This window comes from Arvicanthis niloticus, chromosome 15 (genome assembly GCF_011762505.2).
Source record: "Arvicanthis niloticus isolate mArvNil1 chromosome 15, mArvNil1.pat.X, whole genome shotgun sequence".
Lineage (NCBI taxonomy): Eukaryota > Metazoa > Chordata > Mammalia > Rodentia > Muridae > Arvicanthis > Arvicanthis niloticus.
The window spans coordinates 43908670-43927645 of NC_047672.1; the positions used below are offsets into that span (position 1 = coordinate 43908670).

Below are 18976 nucleotides of genomic sequence, written 5' to 3' on the forward strand. Positions count from 1 at the left end.
GAAAATTAATGAACTATTACCCTACACATTATACAGACAGAAGACAATTTCTGATATTTAGTTGACATTTGTTTCATATTCTTCCTTTCAAACAGAACTTACTGAGATTCTCTGTAACACAGGGACTTAAAGAGTGAATTCTAGCTCCACGTCCTATCATTAGTTTCTTGTCAAAAAGCATCTTTATAGCAGTGACTCTAAGGACAACTGTGCCTGTGCTGGGACAGTTCAGACCCAAGGGCCAAGCTGCCCTGTCCAGGTCAGGGTTCCCGTTCCCTCCTTCCGTCTCTACTGAACCTAACATCCTCACCTTCTCCATCGGGGCACACTGAGTGAATGTGCTGCTGTGCGCTAGCAAATAGGTCTGCGCTGTGAGAGCAGAACAGTGCAGTGTCATCCAAATACAAGTCGTATGTGCTATGTCTGACTGCAGCACAAGGAATGGCCATGAAGGCCACCTGTCTTTCATTAGTCATTTCAATGCAGAAATAAGGAAAAGACAGAGATCAAAGCCTGGCTTTTGATCCATATTCTTTCAACTATAACAGTGAAGTAAACTGACCTTGAGAAACTCTTTTTCCTTTGCTGGGATTTAAGTATGGTTTTTCCCAATTTTGAAGAAGGAATTCTAGGGTTTTGCAGTGATCTTCCTAACTCATTAGTGACCCTCTACACTTATTCTCTTCCTATGGCCACACTAGCACTGCCTGCACTATCTGTCTATATGTACAAATATGTGTGTAGTTGCTTATGTACATATATGCATAAATCATGTATTAGAAAATGTATGTACACACACAAATGCTTCTTACAAAGAATTTACAGCTTGATTTCTGCAAACATAAAGCCTGTTACAGGGGAAGAACTCAATAAATGTTTGCTTGGTAAAGTATATGCGATCAGGAAGACCAGACTTTCTTTCAGTACTTAAATAAAGCCATGGTTACAGGAACAGGCCTGTTGTACTATTCTAGAGACTGAAGTAGGATAATCACTGTATCCTGCATGTTTGAGGCCAGCCTTGGAAGCACAGGAAGATCCTGACTCTCATGCCATAACTAGAGACTGGCTGTCAGTGTGTCAGCTCTGACCAGGGCCTTTACCCAATCGCTGCTTTCTTTCAAATCATAAAATGTATGCTTAGATCTGTTAGGGGTAGGGGCAGGGGTCAGTTAGAAGTCCAAATGATACCAGCCTTATGGAGGGAAAGCTTAACTAGAGGAAGTGCCCTAAGAGCCACATCTCACAGCAAAGAGCATTTGACATTAGGTTCAAAGAGAATAAATTAGAATCATAATCTCATCCTATGCTTCAACAATGGGCCATTTTCCCTTCTCAATGGAAACACTCTGCTTAGTCCCCCTCAGAAGCACCACCTTCAAATCTTATACATTATTTAGTGGATTCTTGGGGTGGGGGCTCTACAAAGAAAATAAAGAGTTCTATTTGGTTGAGCGAAAAAACATAGACACAAAGAAAATCTAAGTAGTTTACCCCATGGCATAGTTGTCTTCTGGTGTATAGAACATGAAAATTAAAGTTCAAGGTTGCAGTCAACAAATAACCATGCATTTTAAAATAAATACTGTGAATGGAAAGCTTTGGAGAGATCAAGGTGGGAGGAGATAAGGACACATCAGTACTGAACACAGGTAAAACAGAAGATGAGAACAGACCAGGTAAAGTGATTACCAGTGCGAACTCAGTTGAAATTAGACCTTGCTTTCATTCACACATAATCTTTGTATTCAGCCTTTACTCACAGGGCTGCACGTGTGTGAGGAGAACCAGAGCCAGCAAGTGGTTAAAGCAAACACAATTCTGATAAGGTGGTGGTTGTGTAATAGTCCAAGAAACAGAAAGGCTTAAAGTTGAAACTCTTCCCTTTTTTTTTTTTTTTTTTTTTTTTTTTTTTTTTTATTTGGACTTTGATTGTATAATTTTGGGGGCTGGGACAGTGATGAATCAAACATTTTAGAAACCTTTGAAATGCTGATGTATTTGTGGTTGAGAATTCAAGGGTGTACCCCGACCCCCTGCTTAAGTACCATATGCTTCAAACACAATCTGTTACATGTCAGCCAGACTTTGGAGTTCACAAAAAAGGAGGGAGGGTTCAACATAATTGATGGAAAACTCACTTAATTCTACAGAGTGACTAATTCTCTAACATAATAAATTCATTGAAAGAGAAAAAAAAAAGCAAGTATTTCTACCCCCAATCATCATTTAAGATAGAACCAAGGTTGTTTTGTTTTTAAATATTTCTAAAGTACAACATTTTTTACATGGAATCTGGCAAGATCTTCTGTCCTGAGTTCTCTTTCTAATAAAATTGGGAAGTTGGGTGGAGTTAGGGAATGGCCTTACATTTCAGAATGAAGAAAATCAATGACTCAGAAGAAAACCTGAACTCTGATGCTGAAGATGTCAAAAGGCGCCACCAAGCGGCAGATTGTGTGAAGTGCAGCCTCATCTGATCACGCAGCTGGGGGAGACCCTGAATCATAGAAGAGCTGCCTTAACAGCTTGGGAATCACCAACATGTGGCAGTCAGAGTACAATTTTCCATTTCATTATGGCTTTACAGTTTCCAAAGTTAGGTAAATAGATACCACTATTAGCAGCTGAGCCAGAACTCTAACCCATGTCCTATGACTTAAAACACAGCTGTGGGGCCAGAGAGATGTTCCAGTAGTTAAGAGTACAAACTGCTCTTCCAGAGGACCTGAGTTAGTTCTCAGCACCCACACTGGGCAGCTTGTTAGCACAAAACCCTCAGTAATTCTAGATCTAGGGGATTTAATCAACTCCTCTGGCCTCTGTGTGAAGCTGTTCTTTGTGCATTAACCACCCCTTCTAGTCCCACACACATAATTTTCAAAGAGTAAAAACAAATCTTTAAAACACAAACCTGAGAATCTCTAATCTAAATGTAAAACTCACAGATCTAGAAGAAATGTCAAAAGGTTGCAAACAAATGCTTGAGAATGGAGTGGTGACTCTTCTAACTTGCAGGGAAACCTATAGCTTTTTTTTTTTTTTTTTTTTTTTTTAAGAAAAGAAAGAATAGCTGAAAACACGTATCATGAAACTTTTTCTAGATATGTATATGTGCATGCATAAGTACACATGCATAAATTCTTATACATCTTTTGCTTATTGAAACCACACACAAAAGTTGTATAAAATGTGAAGAGTTCCAATGTCAAGAAGAAAATGAAAGCTGCTCACCATCAGCACAGCAGCTGAGCTGGGTGCATTCGCTGCAGATTCTTTTTCCTTTTTATACGCATGCACTATTTATTGTCTTATTCTTATTGAAATGTTTAAATAAACATTAGATAAATAGTACATTTTAATTTTATCTGATAAGTCACTCTCTGAACTATAAAGTGCCAACTATGAGACAGCTTCCCTAGCTTACATGTAGTGACACAACTCTAAATTGTGACCTTCCAAGCAAGTCATCAAAGATAACTAGTGTCTTCCGGCTCATGTGTTCACTGCAGAGGAGAAATATGGACTTGCCTTGCCTCCTGGCTGTCTGAACCAAACAGCTACTCACCACAGTGGAGAACAGAGGTGGCAATCTCTTTCTGCCTAAGCTAGAATGTTATTCAGGCTGCAATGAAAAGATGCAAATACAAGACCAGTGGACATCACCTGGTTATGAAAACACCCCTCAAGGTTCCTGGTGTTCAGATTTCCTCCTGTGTCTAGCACACAGTAAGCATACATGTACATCTCTGCTCTAAAGTTGCTCAGCATGACTGTCTCTGGAGAATGACTGGCACTGGACCTGATGTGGGCTGGGGTCACAGCTATTTGATTTTTATAGGAAACATTTATCCCTAAGTATCAAATTCCTAGTTGATGTTTCCTATAGGAATCTTGTTTCCTTTCCTTACTATTTTATGTGTAAAAACTCACCCACCTAATCTCAATAATGCCTTCTATCCATGAAGCTTAAGGGAACTCCCTGATACTCCTACCCTGCTCCATTGGGCAGTTCACCATGTCACTGCATGGTTCTCTCTGTCTCATGACCCTTCCTAGTTGTTCCAGAGAAACTCAGCTATGCTTGCTGATTACTATCTGTTGGGCCATGGACATGATCTCCATTCAGCCTGCACCCTTCAGTCTTGTACACAGGTGGGCATGATAAACAGGCCCCAGGCCCTAGAGAGATTTACATACTAATAAGGTACCTGAAGGCCAGAGGGTGGAGCCAATTAAGCATTCTTCCCCAGCCCCTCTCCCCCTCCCTATTTAACTCAGGTCCGCCCTGAGTTTTATGGGGTGTGCATCCAGATCCATCCACCATCCATCATGCCCAAAAACCGGTTTTGGAAACCCAAGGGCTTCCTCATATGTTGGGGCCATGCAGTGAGGAACCATGGATAGGCCTTTAGTGAGCAGCTGGGCCTAACTTCCAGCTGGAGGAACCCAGAGCGTTCCCAGCCAACTACACACAGACTTTCGTGAGGAACCCTGTGTTCCCCAGCCATTTTTACCTACAACTATCTTCCCAACATTTCCAGTTATTTTCCAAAACATCTCAATTCTTTATGGTGATGTCACTCCTAACACCATGTGTTTATCACCCTCTGCTTGTGCAGGTTGGGGTCCTTTCCAACAGGTCCAGCTGATGACTTGCCACTATTAGTCCCAGGATGCCAACCTACCGGTGTAGTTGCTAAGCCGATTGTCCCATTTAGCTTTTGACACTAGATGTTATGACTCATATTTGATTCAGCTGAACTTGTAGGAATCTTTCTCTTGTTGAATTATATTTCCTTTTGGTCTTTTAACAACTAACATTACAAGCAATGATCAGCAAAAGTTGTAGGAGACTGTGCACAAGCCCATAGTCTCTTGAGGGAGTCTACTGACCTGGACACCTGGCTATATTATTGCATTCACTAAGCAGAGGGAAAAGCATTGGAAAGTTCATATCTTTCAAGTTATAAGCAGAAAATTATACAAAGAAAGCTTGTTAATTATCTGAAAAAAAACGTCAAAGCAACTAAGTCAAAACTTTCCAGCTGCCTTTGAAAGCACCTCTGTGAACACTCTCAGCCCACATCACTTCCTGAACCAGGCTAGACTCTTCCTGGGTCATGAAGGGCAGGAACAGGAAGAAACAGACACTTGTCAAATTGAAAATGGAAGCAGAAAAAGATAAAGAACAGAAGGGATTAAAAAGACTTGTTGTGAGCCTGATTAAAATAAGGATAAAATAGGAAAAAAAAATAGACACTGTAATATCTTTTCAGTTTTAATTTTCCATAAGGAAAAGAAAACGCTACATGTTATGCTTGTTTTGCTTACATTGGAATTAGCAGTACTTCAGTGTCCATGTGGTCCAATAACATAGGATTGCTTCTTCTTCCTTAATTTGCAATCTTCTAACAACCTGACTACTTACCATTTCTTGGCACACTATGTTCGATTGTCTATTGCCCTGGTTTTCAGGGCTTGTTCATTTGTTACCAGACGTTGCCCTTGGTGTTGTAACCCAGTGTTGTAACCCAAAAACCTCTACCTTCTAAAAACATCACCAGACAGCTGGCACAGGCAGCCCTTTCCTCCTGCTCACAAAGAACAAGGAGTAGAAGATGGAGACATGCATGTTACCTGCTCTTATAGAGCCTGTTACCTTACACAGAATGACAGCAACCATAGAGAACATGCCAGGGCTGTCTAATAGGCATTTATTATTCACAGGGATGCCCCACCTCCCATAAGCCACTCCCATAATGGGCACTGCTACTGTTTGAAACATATCTAGGGTGCTTTTGTAGATGCTTAATTTTACTTCAGTAATTTTACTTCAGTGAGATAACTGCATCTCTCATCCAACTCTACAGCCGAGGTTATATGAAACAGTAAGCAGGGTCCAGCACAAGACTTCATCGTAAGGCAAAAGTTACAATGATGTCAAGGGGCTGTGCAGATCTCCAGAGAGGGTTTGCTGTGTGGTAAAGTATTTCTCTAGAAGATCCAGATCAGTTATCTCTTGTATGAAGATATGCTTCTAATCTTGACATGGCACCACCACAGCAACACCCCTATCTCTGGGGATCTAGAGCATCAAACAAAAAACAGACTTGCCAGTTCTCATTGTTCATCATGAACTGTTGCAGTATAAACAGTTCTAGCACTCCATGTTCTTAAAGATTATTCAAAGAAAAAAATTACTTACTGCCTTCCCATGTACAATGCAAGAGATTCAAAGCCCCTTCCACCCTCTTCCAGTGTGCAAGATGAAAGAATGCATATGCTATTGCTTCACTGTCTCCTCTCTTCAGGATGTGTTCTGGTGGGAGGATTAAGCTTTTCATTTCTAGTAGATACTGAAATTAAAAAAGCAGGAGACAGATGTGTTACTACACGGTGATTATGAATTCAACACTGAAATAGGCTGGCTTCCCTAAAACCATCATTCACAAACATTCATCAAACCTCCAACCTCATGGCTACATTTGAAGGCAATTAGTAAAAGCACCAGCAATATTCAGAGTTGGTTGACAGCTGATTAGATTTGAACTAGTTTCCTTCCATGAAGACTTGTAGGCTAAAATATTGTAATCAGAGAAATTAATATAGGCTCAAACAGCAAAAGGAAAATTGTAGAAGACAATAATTTTGTATAATTTTATAACCACAATGAAAATACATGAAACAGACATATGAAGTCAAACAGTTATGTAAATCACCTGCACTAAAGAGATTTGACACTGGGTAACACTACCCACATGTTTTTTTTTTCCTATACAGGTATATCAAGAAGGATGTTTTGTGGAAAGAACTACATACTCAGATGTGGAGACAATCAACGGTGTCAGCTTGTGTGTAAGAAGATCCAAGAGAGAATAAAACACAGACTCCAAATTGCAAGGACCTTCTAGATCTTCCCCACACACTGAAGGTACTGGAGGTTACATCTCTCATTCAGTACAAATGAGCTGGGGTACAGGGCAAGAACGGCTGTCCCTTTCCTGGGAAATAACAGGGGTCTAAATTTCCATTTCTTATGGGATAGAGATGTGGGTAGCTTGGAACAGTTCCCTGGCACTACACTCCACACGCTCCCTTCTATAATCTATCCCCAATATATCAGGTGCACACAGCATTGCCGCCACCACCCCACACTTGCCACGGCTACTACTTTTATGGACAACAAACAGTAGGCCTTACAGTGATGTTTAACTACCATGACATGAGTAAAGAAATGCTAAAACAGTGTATAATTCTTAAGTTAAACAAAAGACCTGTCTAGTTTCTTTCTGTTAATGGAAGAGTATGAAAGAGCGAAGTATAGAAGAGTCCTCCTTATGAATACAATGAAGGCCACAACGCAGCCATTCGTGTTTCACTGTTTTCTATGGCCCGTGGAAGATATTTATCATTATGATGATTTGAACCTGGATTCGCCAAGAACTTTTGCTCATTTGCTTTTTGTGATCCCATAAGCTTTCTTCTTACAGTTTGCCTTAAAATAGTGTAGGTCAAAAATCTTCTATGGAAAGTAATACTATCAATCCAACTAACTAGCACTATAGCTATAATCAAATCATAATTAAATTAACTATAATACAAATACAAAGAGCATACTTTGTGCTCAGATACAGCTGGCTATCCCCTCACAATTCTGTTATCTTAAAAGATTCCATTATGAGTTACATAATGCTAGCAATAGTCTTATAAGCCCCCAAGACTATGAATCATTCTCAAAAGTCTAGAACTCATACAGTGCTATGGACTACATAGTTTTAGAGTAAGAAAGAATATAAAGAGTATTTTGTTACTATCAGTCATCTTCAGCAAAACTAAAGAGGAGCAAGTCTTATCTAATGAGAGCCTCAGAATAAGATCTTGAACTGAGCTTTTAGTAATCATTCATAAATATGCTGCCAGTTAGTCAACTTTAAAAATGAGGAAGATGCTATATGAATCTTGAAACAAACTAAATATAAATACACTGGTTTAATCAACTCAGGTAGAGTGGGACATTTCTCAGGTGGCATGGAATCAGATGGTGGCTGAGGGAAAAGTGTAAACTAATTTTCTTTTTATTTCTAGCATTAAGAAAATCTTTTAAAACTGCTTCATTACACATTTTCTCTTGGGCTAAAGGACTTTCAGCAATAAGAAGACATAAGGAGAAATTAAGGGGATATTTCCCCATTTGTAGATTGAAAGCAAACTAGGATACACAGCAGAGAAAACCTGGGTGGAGAAGGGTTCAGAAAATTACCAACTGTCCTTTCAAGGGCCTTATGTGGTAGTTATGTCGTTTTTTAATTTAAAATTAAACACCATAAAAATTCAGTTCGATTCCACTATCCATATGTCAAGTCCTCAAGTGCTGCATATGGCTAATGACTACTGCACTAAAAAATTTGAAAGAACAGTCACATTATTACAGGATATTCTTTTTGACAAAACTGCAAATAACCAGAACAAGTTTTAGATGGAACTCATGCCTAGCACTGCTACAGGGCTAAGAACGTGTGACTAGACAGGTCATAGGCCCTAGTGAAGAACCTCCTATTATTATTCTATTAAATGTACATATTATTAAATTCACTCATAATGACTTATCCTTAAAGCAATTACTTAGTGTATCTCTCAGCCCTCAACAGACAATCTTCTTTTATCAGTATATGAATTCACAGAGAGACTCACAATTGGTCAATATTCAAAGGATGGGAGACTGCAGAGGTTTAAGCCCTAAATGTGACATCTACAGCACACCTCCTCCTAAGGTATGGGCCAAGAAATGGCAGCAGAAAGATTATAGAGCCAGAGGCAATGATACTACATCAAAAGAGTGTCTTCTGGACAAACAGTGCAATTGGACACATAAACTTACAACAGTTGTAAGTGCACAAGATCAAACCAAACAAAAATTCCAACATGTAGGTGGGAGGTGATCATAAAATCTCACCCCTAGCTGTGGAACTACTGGAAAATGATGACGGGAAGAAGAATTACTTTTCTTCAAGGATGTGGCTCCCTCCCGAAAGGCTGGCCATGCTTCAGTAGATGCCTTGACCCATGTGCATAGTGGTAGCACTGAACAGATTTAGTGGGAGGAAAAATAAGAAAAACAAAAACTAAAACCACCACCACCACCACCACCACCACCACCACCACCACCACCACCAACAACAACAACAACAACAAACAAAGACACGGTGTTGGGAGAAGATATGGTGGGAGTAGGTGAGAAAGTAACTGAAGCAGAAGAAATGGGAGGGACTTTGATCAAAACCACATTGTATATAACTCAGTGAACATAAAGAAGTCAAGCTGGTGCCTGCTTAGAGCTTACGCTCCCACTGTCTAGTGTTCATGGTACTGAAAGGTACTTTGAACCCCACCAGAAGATATAGGTAAACACTAACCCAACCACCAATTATTTTATCCACATGTAATTAGGGCACAAAAGGTGTTGAAGTAACCAATCACTGTCTGATTGGATTTAAGGCACACTCCATGAGATAGAACACATGCCTGTCACTGCTCCGGGGCCAAGAACCTGAGGCTAGATAGGCCATGGACTTATAGGAATATCAAATACTACTGTTCTGCTAAAGGACCATAGCAATAAAATGACTCCTAAAGATATTCTGCTATCCTCATAGATCAGTGTCCTGCTTGGCCATTATCAGGGAAGCTTTCTCCAGAAGCATATGGGAACAAAAAGACCCACAGATGGACAATGTGTAGTGAAAGACTTTGGAACACTCAGTCCTAAATGATACATCTCCATCAATTCCCTCTCTTTGGGGCTCACAAAACTTTTCAGAAGAAAAGGTGTTAGAGTTGTAAGAACCAGTAGGGATGGAAGACACCAAGGAAAGAAGGCCTTCTAGACAGAACAGGGCTGATTCAGATGTGAACACTGAAGACTGTGGCAGTGTACAGGGACTGCACAGGTGTAAGCCAGATGGAGTCCCTGTGTGCAGATGCTCAAGTGGACACGGCCTCCCATCCTTAATCCATAAGCTATCTCCAACAGACAACCACTTGCAAAAGAACAATTAGATTTTTCTAACTGTGTTTCACTGGGAATACAAACCGCACTTAAAAGCAGGCCCCATGCTCAAATGGCCAACACGGAACAAACTCAATGTTATTTTTGGAGGATTTTTATCTCATAATGCCTTATCTGGGCACATTTTGACCTTACAGATCTTTTGCTTACATAGAATGGTCTCCATTTTTTTTAAGTAGGATTTTTGTGTGTGGTAATGTATGCATGTGCTTGCATCTGAATATGTTTCTTACATTTTTTCTTTGGCTCTTTTCTTCCTGTTTGTTTTCTCCTATTCTGGTTTTGCCTATTTGTTTTCTAGTAGAGAGAAAAAAATTGGTATGGATAAGTGGTTGGTAAGGTGGGAAGGATCTTGAAGCAGCTGGGAGAGAAGAAATTGTGATCAGAATATATTGTATGCTGGGCAGTGGTGGCGCACGCCTTTAATCCCAGCACTTGGGAGGCAGATGCAGGCGGATTTCTGAGTTCGAGGCCAGCCTGGTCTACAGAGTAAGTTCCAGGACAGCCAGGACTACACAGAGAAACCCTGTCTTGAAAAACAAAAACAAACAAAAACAAAAACAAAAAAAAAAACAAAAAATAATATATTATATGAAAAACTCTATTTTTAATAAAATTTAAAATTGTATTTTAAAAATCATATTGTATAACAGCATAGAATTCTCAAGCAATAAGAAAAAATCTACAAATACCCTTTGTAGGAACACACACTCATTAAAAATGAATATGCATTATAATAAAGCAAAATGTGATTTTAAAGCACTGTTTACCACTAGGACGTCTACATGCCCTTGAAAAATGATAGTAAATGTGAGCGAGACAAAATGACTCCTCATTTGGTGAGCGGAATGGAATGCAGGCATGTGGCTCTAAGGACATCATCCATAGTCCAAAGTGTAGGCTGGGAGGTGATGCTCTGCTTCCCTCTCAGTCCCTCTGATCGTGACGTGTGGATATGTTCTATATAGTTCTCACTTATATGTGTCCCTTTCTCCGCTCAATCACAAAATCCTCAAGAACATGAACGTTGTTATCTTTATCTTAATTTGTCTCACTACTCCCTTTAAAGCACCTTTAACATATATATGCTAACTTAAATTCAAACATTATTTCCCAAGAATAGTCTCAAAGTGAGTACCCCTGACCTAGTCAGAGTAATGAGGTCAACAAAAGTAATTCACTCAGGAGACTTAGCTCTGCCTTCTCACTCTATCTATTTTATGGCAGGAATAGGTTATGTCTATAATGGAGATTTATACTCCTTATAGTTCCAAATAGAATGTTGGCTGTAACCAACCGATGAAGGCTAATAACAACATTGTGCTGTGTTTTGGGCCAAGCTTAAAACAGCTGGCAATATCAGGTCTCAACATGTGCAACATTTAAATTAGAAAGGCATGGAACAACATTTCACATCCTACTTGTCAAGAGGAAAATAAATGGAAGAGGGCAGATCCCTATCCACAAGTATGCAGAAATCAATTAGGCTAACTGTACTTTGCAAATCAGAGCACATGCTATGCCTGTCTGTATTATCGACTTGGTTTCTATTAGCTATGTCAGCATTCTGTGCTGTGTTGCCTGCATCCTACCTCTAACATCCTTCCCAGATTCTCAACCACACTAGCTGAAGAGCAGCACTTCTAAAGGTTTCGGAAGCAACTTTTCAAAGTCAATTTGTGTCAGAATTGTGTTTCTTATGCCCGATACATTAGTACATAAAGCCAGAGCACGCATAGAGAAGTAGAGGGCTCTGGCCTGTGAGTGAGCAGTGCAGACATGAAGGAGAGGCTGGCTCATTTGTGAGGAAAGCTGCCACAGAAACTATTCCAGGTGACAGACTGCCAAGGTTTTCCTTTTCAAGGTATAAGACTCTGTAGTAACTTGAGGAAAAATGACTTCCAAGTCATCCTTCACATAGATACTAATGCAAAGGAATTGATTTGTTCACATTTCTGGGATGTTGAATACCAACAATACCATTAACCATATGAAAGCCATCAGCAAAACATAGCGATAAATAAAATATGAAAGAACAGGGTAATTAAATTCCAGCACCTTAATATGACAGATATCAAGTTACTTTCCAAAGTCTAGGAGCCAAAGAATATTTATTAGCATAGAAAATGTTACGGTATTTTCTAAATAAAAAAAAAAAGTCTGTCATACTAGCAGATTGTTTTGATAATAAAAATGTATGTTTGGACATTTAAAATCATTGGAAGATACAAGGTTAAAAGTTAAGAGTAAAAAAAATAAGTTAAGAGTAGCTAAATATTTATTATTATGGGAGATTAATTTCTTTTGTGTTAAAATTTCCAGAATTTTTGTAATAACCATTATTGTTTTCGTCTATCACTTTTCTATATTATTACTTTCCTGTATACATGTGGAGCAACAGGAAGAGCAATTCCTGCTCTTGCAGGGACCTCAGCTTGGCTCCCAGAGCCCACACTGCCTCCTGGCCACCTGGAACTCTAGTTCCAGGGAATTTGTGCCCTCTTCTGCTCTGGGCCAGCTCCTGCCAGTCCATGCTGCATGTGAAAATGTGGAGCCAAACACACATATACACGAATAAGGAAGTGAATGGACATGGGGAACAGGAGCTCGGAGGGAGGGGGGACAGGAGGGAAGATGTAAGTCTAGTATTCTCATATCTGGAATCCTCCCCAATAAAATACATATTCAGGGTTTTTAAAAAGTGACATTTGAAATAGGAGCAACATATGCTGAGGTTCATTGTTGACTGCTCCTTGGACTCAGTAACACGCATGTAATAAGATAAAATATCTCAAGTAACTGTGGTTCATTCAGTCATCACTGCCATGCAGAAGGAGGTGTCCATACCAGGAATCCTGTGTAGCCTCCTTCTGCATGCCACCTGTCTTTATGAATTACTGCTTGCCTTTATGAATTACTGCTTGGAATCCTGTTCTACAGTATTGCCATGAGTTTGGTTACATTATCTAATTTCTTTGCTCTTCAGTTTGTTCATCTGAAAAATTGAGCAGCAAAAGCATGTTACTGGTGTCTATCTTAGTGTTTTATTGCTGCAAAGAGAAACCATGACCAGGGCAACTCTTATAAAGGAAAATATTTAACCTGGCTGGCTTACAGTTTCAGGGATTTAATCATGGCAAGAAACATAGCGGCATGCAGGCAGACATGGTGCTGGAGAAGGAGCTGAGAGTTCTATGTCTTGATCCACAGGTAACAGAAAGAAACTACGTGCCACACCAGGCATACCTTGAGCATTTAAGACATCAAAGCCTGCTCTTACAGTGACACACTTCCTTCAACAAGGCCACACCTACTCTAACAAGGCCACACCTCCTCATAATGCCATTCCTTATGGCCAAGTATTCAAACACATGACTCTATAGGGGCCTTTCCTATTCAAATCACCACAGTGTCAAAGTTTAGAAATGAGATATGACAAAATGGAAAACATTTACAAAGTACCAATGAACAAGTACCTATGCAAACATATTCACTGGACAGCAGATCATTTTACTAGTCAATAAACGGTGAAATTCTCATGTAATTGTAAAGGTGAGCTCTGTTTTCTGAGGAGAATCCCCACACATAACTGAGTCTGTTTCTAGGTGAAACACATGAGTTTATCACAGTAGTTGATCTGGCTACTGGGGGCACCAACTGACCAACAAGGAAATAAGCATAAAGCAAATCTGAATGAACTACAGTCTGATCTACTGTCACAGGTACTTGCTTCTCCCCGGTTTGCTTACCCATTCATCAGTGACTTTCAGTCATTTGTAATTCCTACAGTATATCCTAAGGAAAACTATGAAAGTGCCAAAGTAGGCCTTAGGGACAGAGATGGACATACCCATGACGTTTTCAGGTTCATAGTCATGGGTTTAGTGACAGTTTACATAAAGACATAGAAGGACACAGTGAGTACTCCAAAAGCACAGACATAAAACTATGTAAAGGTTCAAGGAAAGATATAACAGTACGTATACTGTATCTCAGACACATAGATCTTATAGTATGTACAGGGTGCCCCAAAGACAAAGTATCCAAAACCTACCCCAAGGGCATGAATGTGAGTCATGTTATGCCTCTCCCTTTGTCTTTGATCCTCCATAACCTTCGTGTGGGAGAGAAGGAGGTAGAACAAGATCATGCCCATGCAAAGAAAGTAGAACATACTTAGCAACAAAGACATAAACAGACAGAACTGTCTGCAGAGGCTCACAGAAATGGGGTGACACATCAGTGGGATGAAATGGGCAAGAACTACAAATGTGGGTGTGGAGGGATGCCAAGACCAGAAGCAAGGCTAGACAATGGCCCTGGTGCATCAAAGGGAATAGGTAGTACTTGGGCTCTGGCGAAGTATGAACACTTTCATCAGAGTAACTGCCTACATCAACACATGACAAGCGTGACCCCAGAGACTCATAGGGAAACTGGAGGCTTAGGAGGTTCAGTAGCTAACCCAAGGTTGCACAAGCTGCACAGGACAGAACGTGCATTAAGAACTCAGTCTTTCTGCTACTATCCAAGGAAGGGAAATAAGAAAACTCCATTCAAGACATCCTTCAGAATGTGTCCTCTATCATGGGATTATTCTGTTTTTCAAACTTTCAGATACAGACTAGTATATTCAAAGGTAAAACAAGCAAACATAAAACTATGTTGACTTCTATGGTGAAGACTAAACCTTGGTTATGTGGAAAGAGAGATGAAAGCAGTGTGTGGACATATTATAGCTTCTAAAATGACTCAAGGCACTGCACCGGGCTACAGGGAATAAGGCTTTAAGAGAAACAGGGGGAAGAGGATCATGTGCCAGACCAACAGGCAGAAAACAGGCAGGAGTTAGAAAATCCTTAGAAAGTTCTCGACATAGCCATGGGGAATGAGTGGGAGAGAAAGGGACTTCACTAGGACTCAAGTGTCTCACAAAACATGAACTGGAAGAAGGAGCTGGTCGAGGCTGGGAATGTTGCTACTCAGGAACACAGAGTAGTGTAAGATCCTCAGCCAGGATTTTAACACCAGGGGAAGAAGTGTGTTCGTAGTGGGAGGTGACATGCTGAGTCTAGACTAGGGGAACTTTCCTAGACAGATGACCTGTGGGAGTCAGGTCTAAAGTCTGGGAAAGAAGTTTGGGAACACAGGCAGGAACTGAGCTCTGGAACCTATGAAATTCTACAGGAGAGTTTTAAGCATAGAAAGAGAGGGCTCTTCCTAAAACCAGCGTGAAGAAGTAAAAGGACACAGAGAAGTTTATCTCAGACTCAGGGATAGAAGTGTTGGGTTGGCGCTGCCTCAGGATGTAAGAAGTGGCTGGAGGCTGGGTATGTGACTCACTGGTCCAGCAAAACAAGCAAGATGCTCTGGAGTTAATGCTCAACAGTTCCTAATGAAAAAGTGTGAAGGTCTGCCACTGGACCAAAGGCTGAGGAGAAAAACAAGTCAAAACAAACAAACAAACAAACAAACAAACAAACAAAAAACAAAACAAAACCAAAACCAGGATGAGGGCTAAGAAGAAGCCATAGGATCTGGTGGCTGAGGTCAGGGTAACTTTGGAGTCCTTGGCTGGGGAAACTTCCAAGAAACAGTACCCACACAGGCAACATGTTTTGTTAGAGGGGGGCTCCTTAGAGACTGTCTATGCTTGAGAAATGTAACTTTAAAACTGTTTTCTGTTCATTTGCCTTTGGGTTCTGCTTCTATAGCATATCTCCTTACTTCCTTGCAAAATGACTCTGGAACAAAATACGGCTTGAAGAAATGTATATTGAAATAATATTTCTGTAATATACCATTGATATACAATATCACAATCTGGCAGCGTATTTTGAATTTCTGTTTCCATGCTTCAAGAATCTTTAAATGCTAAAACTCACTACACATTGTTTCCTAAATTGGGTTAAAAAGCAATTTTATCTTCTGTCAATCAGCTTTACCAAGATATATAGAGAGGATTGCTTTCGTGTATACATGAAGTAGAATTTCCATCATTCTAACAATGAGTGCAGACACCTCATTAGCATATATACTTACTGAGATACTTTTTTTCATCCCTCTTGCAATCACTGTGAAATGAATTTTTAAATTGACAATAAAATTGAACTTTTTAAAAGAAATAGTGAATTTTGAAGGGAGCATTTGTCATACCTTTAATCTTTATTTTCTCACATCTTCATACACTAGACTTTGATTTGAAAACTTAGTTATCAATTAGATGAAGTCCTTCCATCAGGCTGTCCTGTAGGTAAATTGAGTTTGGATGATGTGGTAAGCATCCTTCCCTAAGGGAATGCCAGTGTCCCCTCCTTCCCCCTAGGAAGGGCCCCTCAAGGAAGGAACATGGCTCAGTGCTTTGGAGCATCAGGAAAAAGTAAGACAAAAGCTTTCCCCTGTGACTGTGATTTCTCTTGAACATTCCATCCACGATACTTTGGCACCGCAGGGAGCTAGCCATGGCTCTTCAGTCTGTCTATGCTTTTCAAAGCAGGTGTGGGGCCTCCAGTTCTACGGGTGAGATCAGTCACTTGAGTGTTTCTGTGGTAGTGGTGGCCCTTGGACATCTGTTGTATGTTCTCTAGACTAGATGCTTAGGTGGACTGTGCTGCTGGGTACTGTAGTCTGGCTATGAAATGTCCCCAGGGCCAGGCATCTCTTTTCTGTCTCTGATTTCCTGCACCTATTAGATAGGCAGTTTCCTCCTCCATAAACTTCTGCTACAGTCTACGCTGCACCAAAGATCGAGTGGACAGCCAACAACAGGCCCAAACCTCTGAAAGTGTATGGGAAGCTGAATGGCATGCTGGGTTAGTGGACTCTTCACATTCAGCCAGAAGGATTCTCACCTTCTTTATTAATTAAGGTCTCACAAGTTTCTGCAGTAGGAAGGAGAATGTCGGTTTTCATTTCCTTGCTTCTGTTGGAAGCTAAACTACTGGGAGTGGTCAAGTGTAAGCTGAGCAGTCAGGGACAGTGCAGGGACAGCAGAGATCACAGGGCTTGCGAGTCCTCCCAGCCACAGCTTCTTGTTTGCCAAAGCTCAATTCTGAGAGTCAACGTGCTCAGCTCGAGGTTTTCAGAGCCCAGCAGATGATTTGCTCCTTCTGTCCATTCTGGGGCTGGATTGAGTATCACACCAACACTCAAACTTAAGCACTTCTCAACCTGTGGCTCATGACCCCTTTAGGGTCACATAGCAGATGTCCTGCATATCTGATATTTACATTATGATTCATAACAGTAGCAAAATCACAGTTACGAAGTAGCAACGAAATAATTTTATAATTGGGGTTCATCACAACATGAGGAACTGTATTAATGGGTTGCAGCATTAGGAAGTGTTTGGACAAGGGACTGAGGTGCATATTTTACATATCAAAGCAGGCCTGACCTCCAGGTTCGTCTCCCAGCATCCTTCCTGTCCTGCCTGCCACCAATCTTGAGCTTTCTAGCCCAGGGCTAGGGCTGCCCTTCCCCCAGAGGCTCCTCTTTATATAATTCACACATTGTGGTCTCTTGCTTTTTTCTTCTCTTCTCTCTCCTCATACATGACCTTTCTCTCTTTCTCTCTAGCTCCACCCCCTCCCATGGCGACTCCTCTGGCCTCTGTCCTTGGGGCCAGTGAACTCACCTGAGAGCAGCTTCCCAATAAACCTTCCATTAATATAATCTAATCTGCTTTAAATTGGCTCATATCACCTTCAATGGAGAAATAACCTATCAGGAAGGTTTCGAACCACTGCTCTAATTCACCCCCTTAGGAACAACATAGGAATAGCATAAAGACTTGAAAAAGGGTCTAATCTTAGCAGAAAATGGAAATATTTTGTTAGGGCAGTCAATAATGACTGTCCCCGCTCCCACTGTGTGCATTAGGGACTGTTAAAGTGCCTTCCAAACTGCTTAATAAAATAGGAATTTGAGTTATATTATGGAAACAAAGAAAAGGTCAGTGCTGTGAATTGAGTTGGCTCTGGAACATTCCCCAAAAGCACGTCTTACATCTTAGGAGCTTGGTAGCACCAGAAACTGTAAGGCTTAGTGAGAGACCTTCGGTTATTTGAGAAATACGGTTCCAGGAGGTACAGTCCTTTCCTCCTCCACTTTGACATCCTGGTCATATACTGGCATCATGATGAGCTCACCATTGACCCAAACACGTGCACTGAAACTTCCAAAACTGTGAGCTAAACAATCCTTTTCCTGTACAAGATGATTATCTCAGATAACTTGTACAGTAGGAAACAGCTCGCTAAGGGAAAGGCTATCTCACTTCAGTCCTGCAGGAGTAACGAAGGTAGAAAGAGTGGTGGTCTATGAGGCAACTCATTCACGCTTATGAAACCCTGTCTACCCTAGAAGGTGTTGGGGACAAAGAGAAGAGTGCTGAGAATAAGAAGGTTTCACCCTAGACAAAGTGTTAAGCTATACAGGACCTGCAAGGACCAGGATGCTGATGACTAGGGATGACTATGACCAGAAAAAGAATATAAACCCAGATTAGTGACTACTGAGTCGTAAGCCATGGATTTAACGAGCAGCTCTAATCCCAAATCCCTGGGAACAAAAGCTGTCTAAGGAAACCCAGGCTGTAGCCAGAGCACTTTAGTGCCTGTGTGAAGTCTGGAGCACGAGGTCAGAGATGTCGCCTACGTACTGCTGTACTGTCTGCTTGTCCTTCCCTGGCTTATGGTAGCCCAAAAAGCACCTGTGGGGTTTTTTTTTTTTATTGTTCGGTATTATTATTGTTATTATTATTATTATTATTATTATTATTATTATTATTATTAATTTCATGGGCCTTGGGTGAAATAAGAGCAGCATTTATAGCCTATTGCATTTGTCTTCACATGAAGAGAACTTTGAAGAGTCCTGTGCTGAAAACCTATAATCTTTATTAGA

At 40.6% G+C, this 18976-nt stretch overlaps 1 protein-coding gene across 3 annotated transcripts in view; it reads right to left on the reverse strand.

The window, feature by feature from the left end:
• The window catches only part of St7 (suppression of tumorigenicity 7), a 252673-nt gene that overhangs the window by 13717 nt on the left and 219980 nt on the right, over positions 1-18976 (reverse strand). For all 3 annotated transcript variants that reach the window (XM_034519092.2, XM_034519093.2, XM_034519094.2), the window contains one exon: positions 6209-6359. In XM_034519092.2, coding sequence (XP_034374983.1) covers positions 6209-6359 — 151 coding nt within the window. The remainder of the gene's footprint in view (positions 1-6208; positions 6360-18976) is intronic.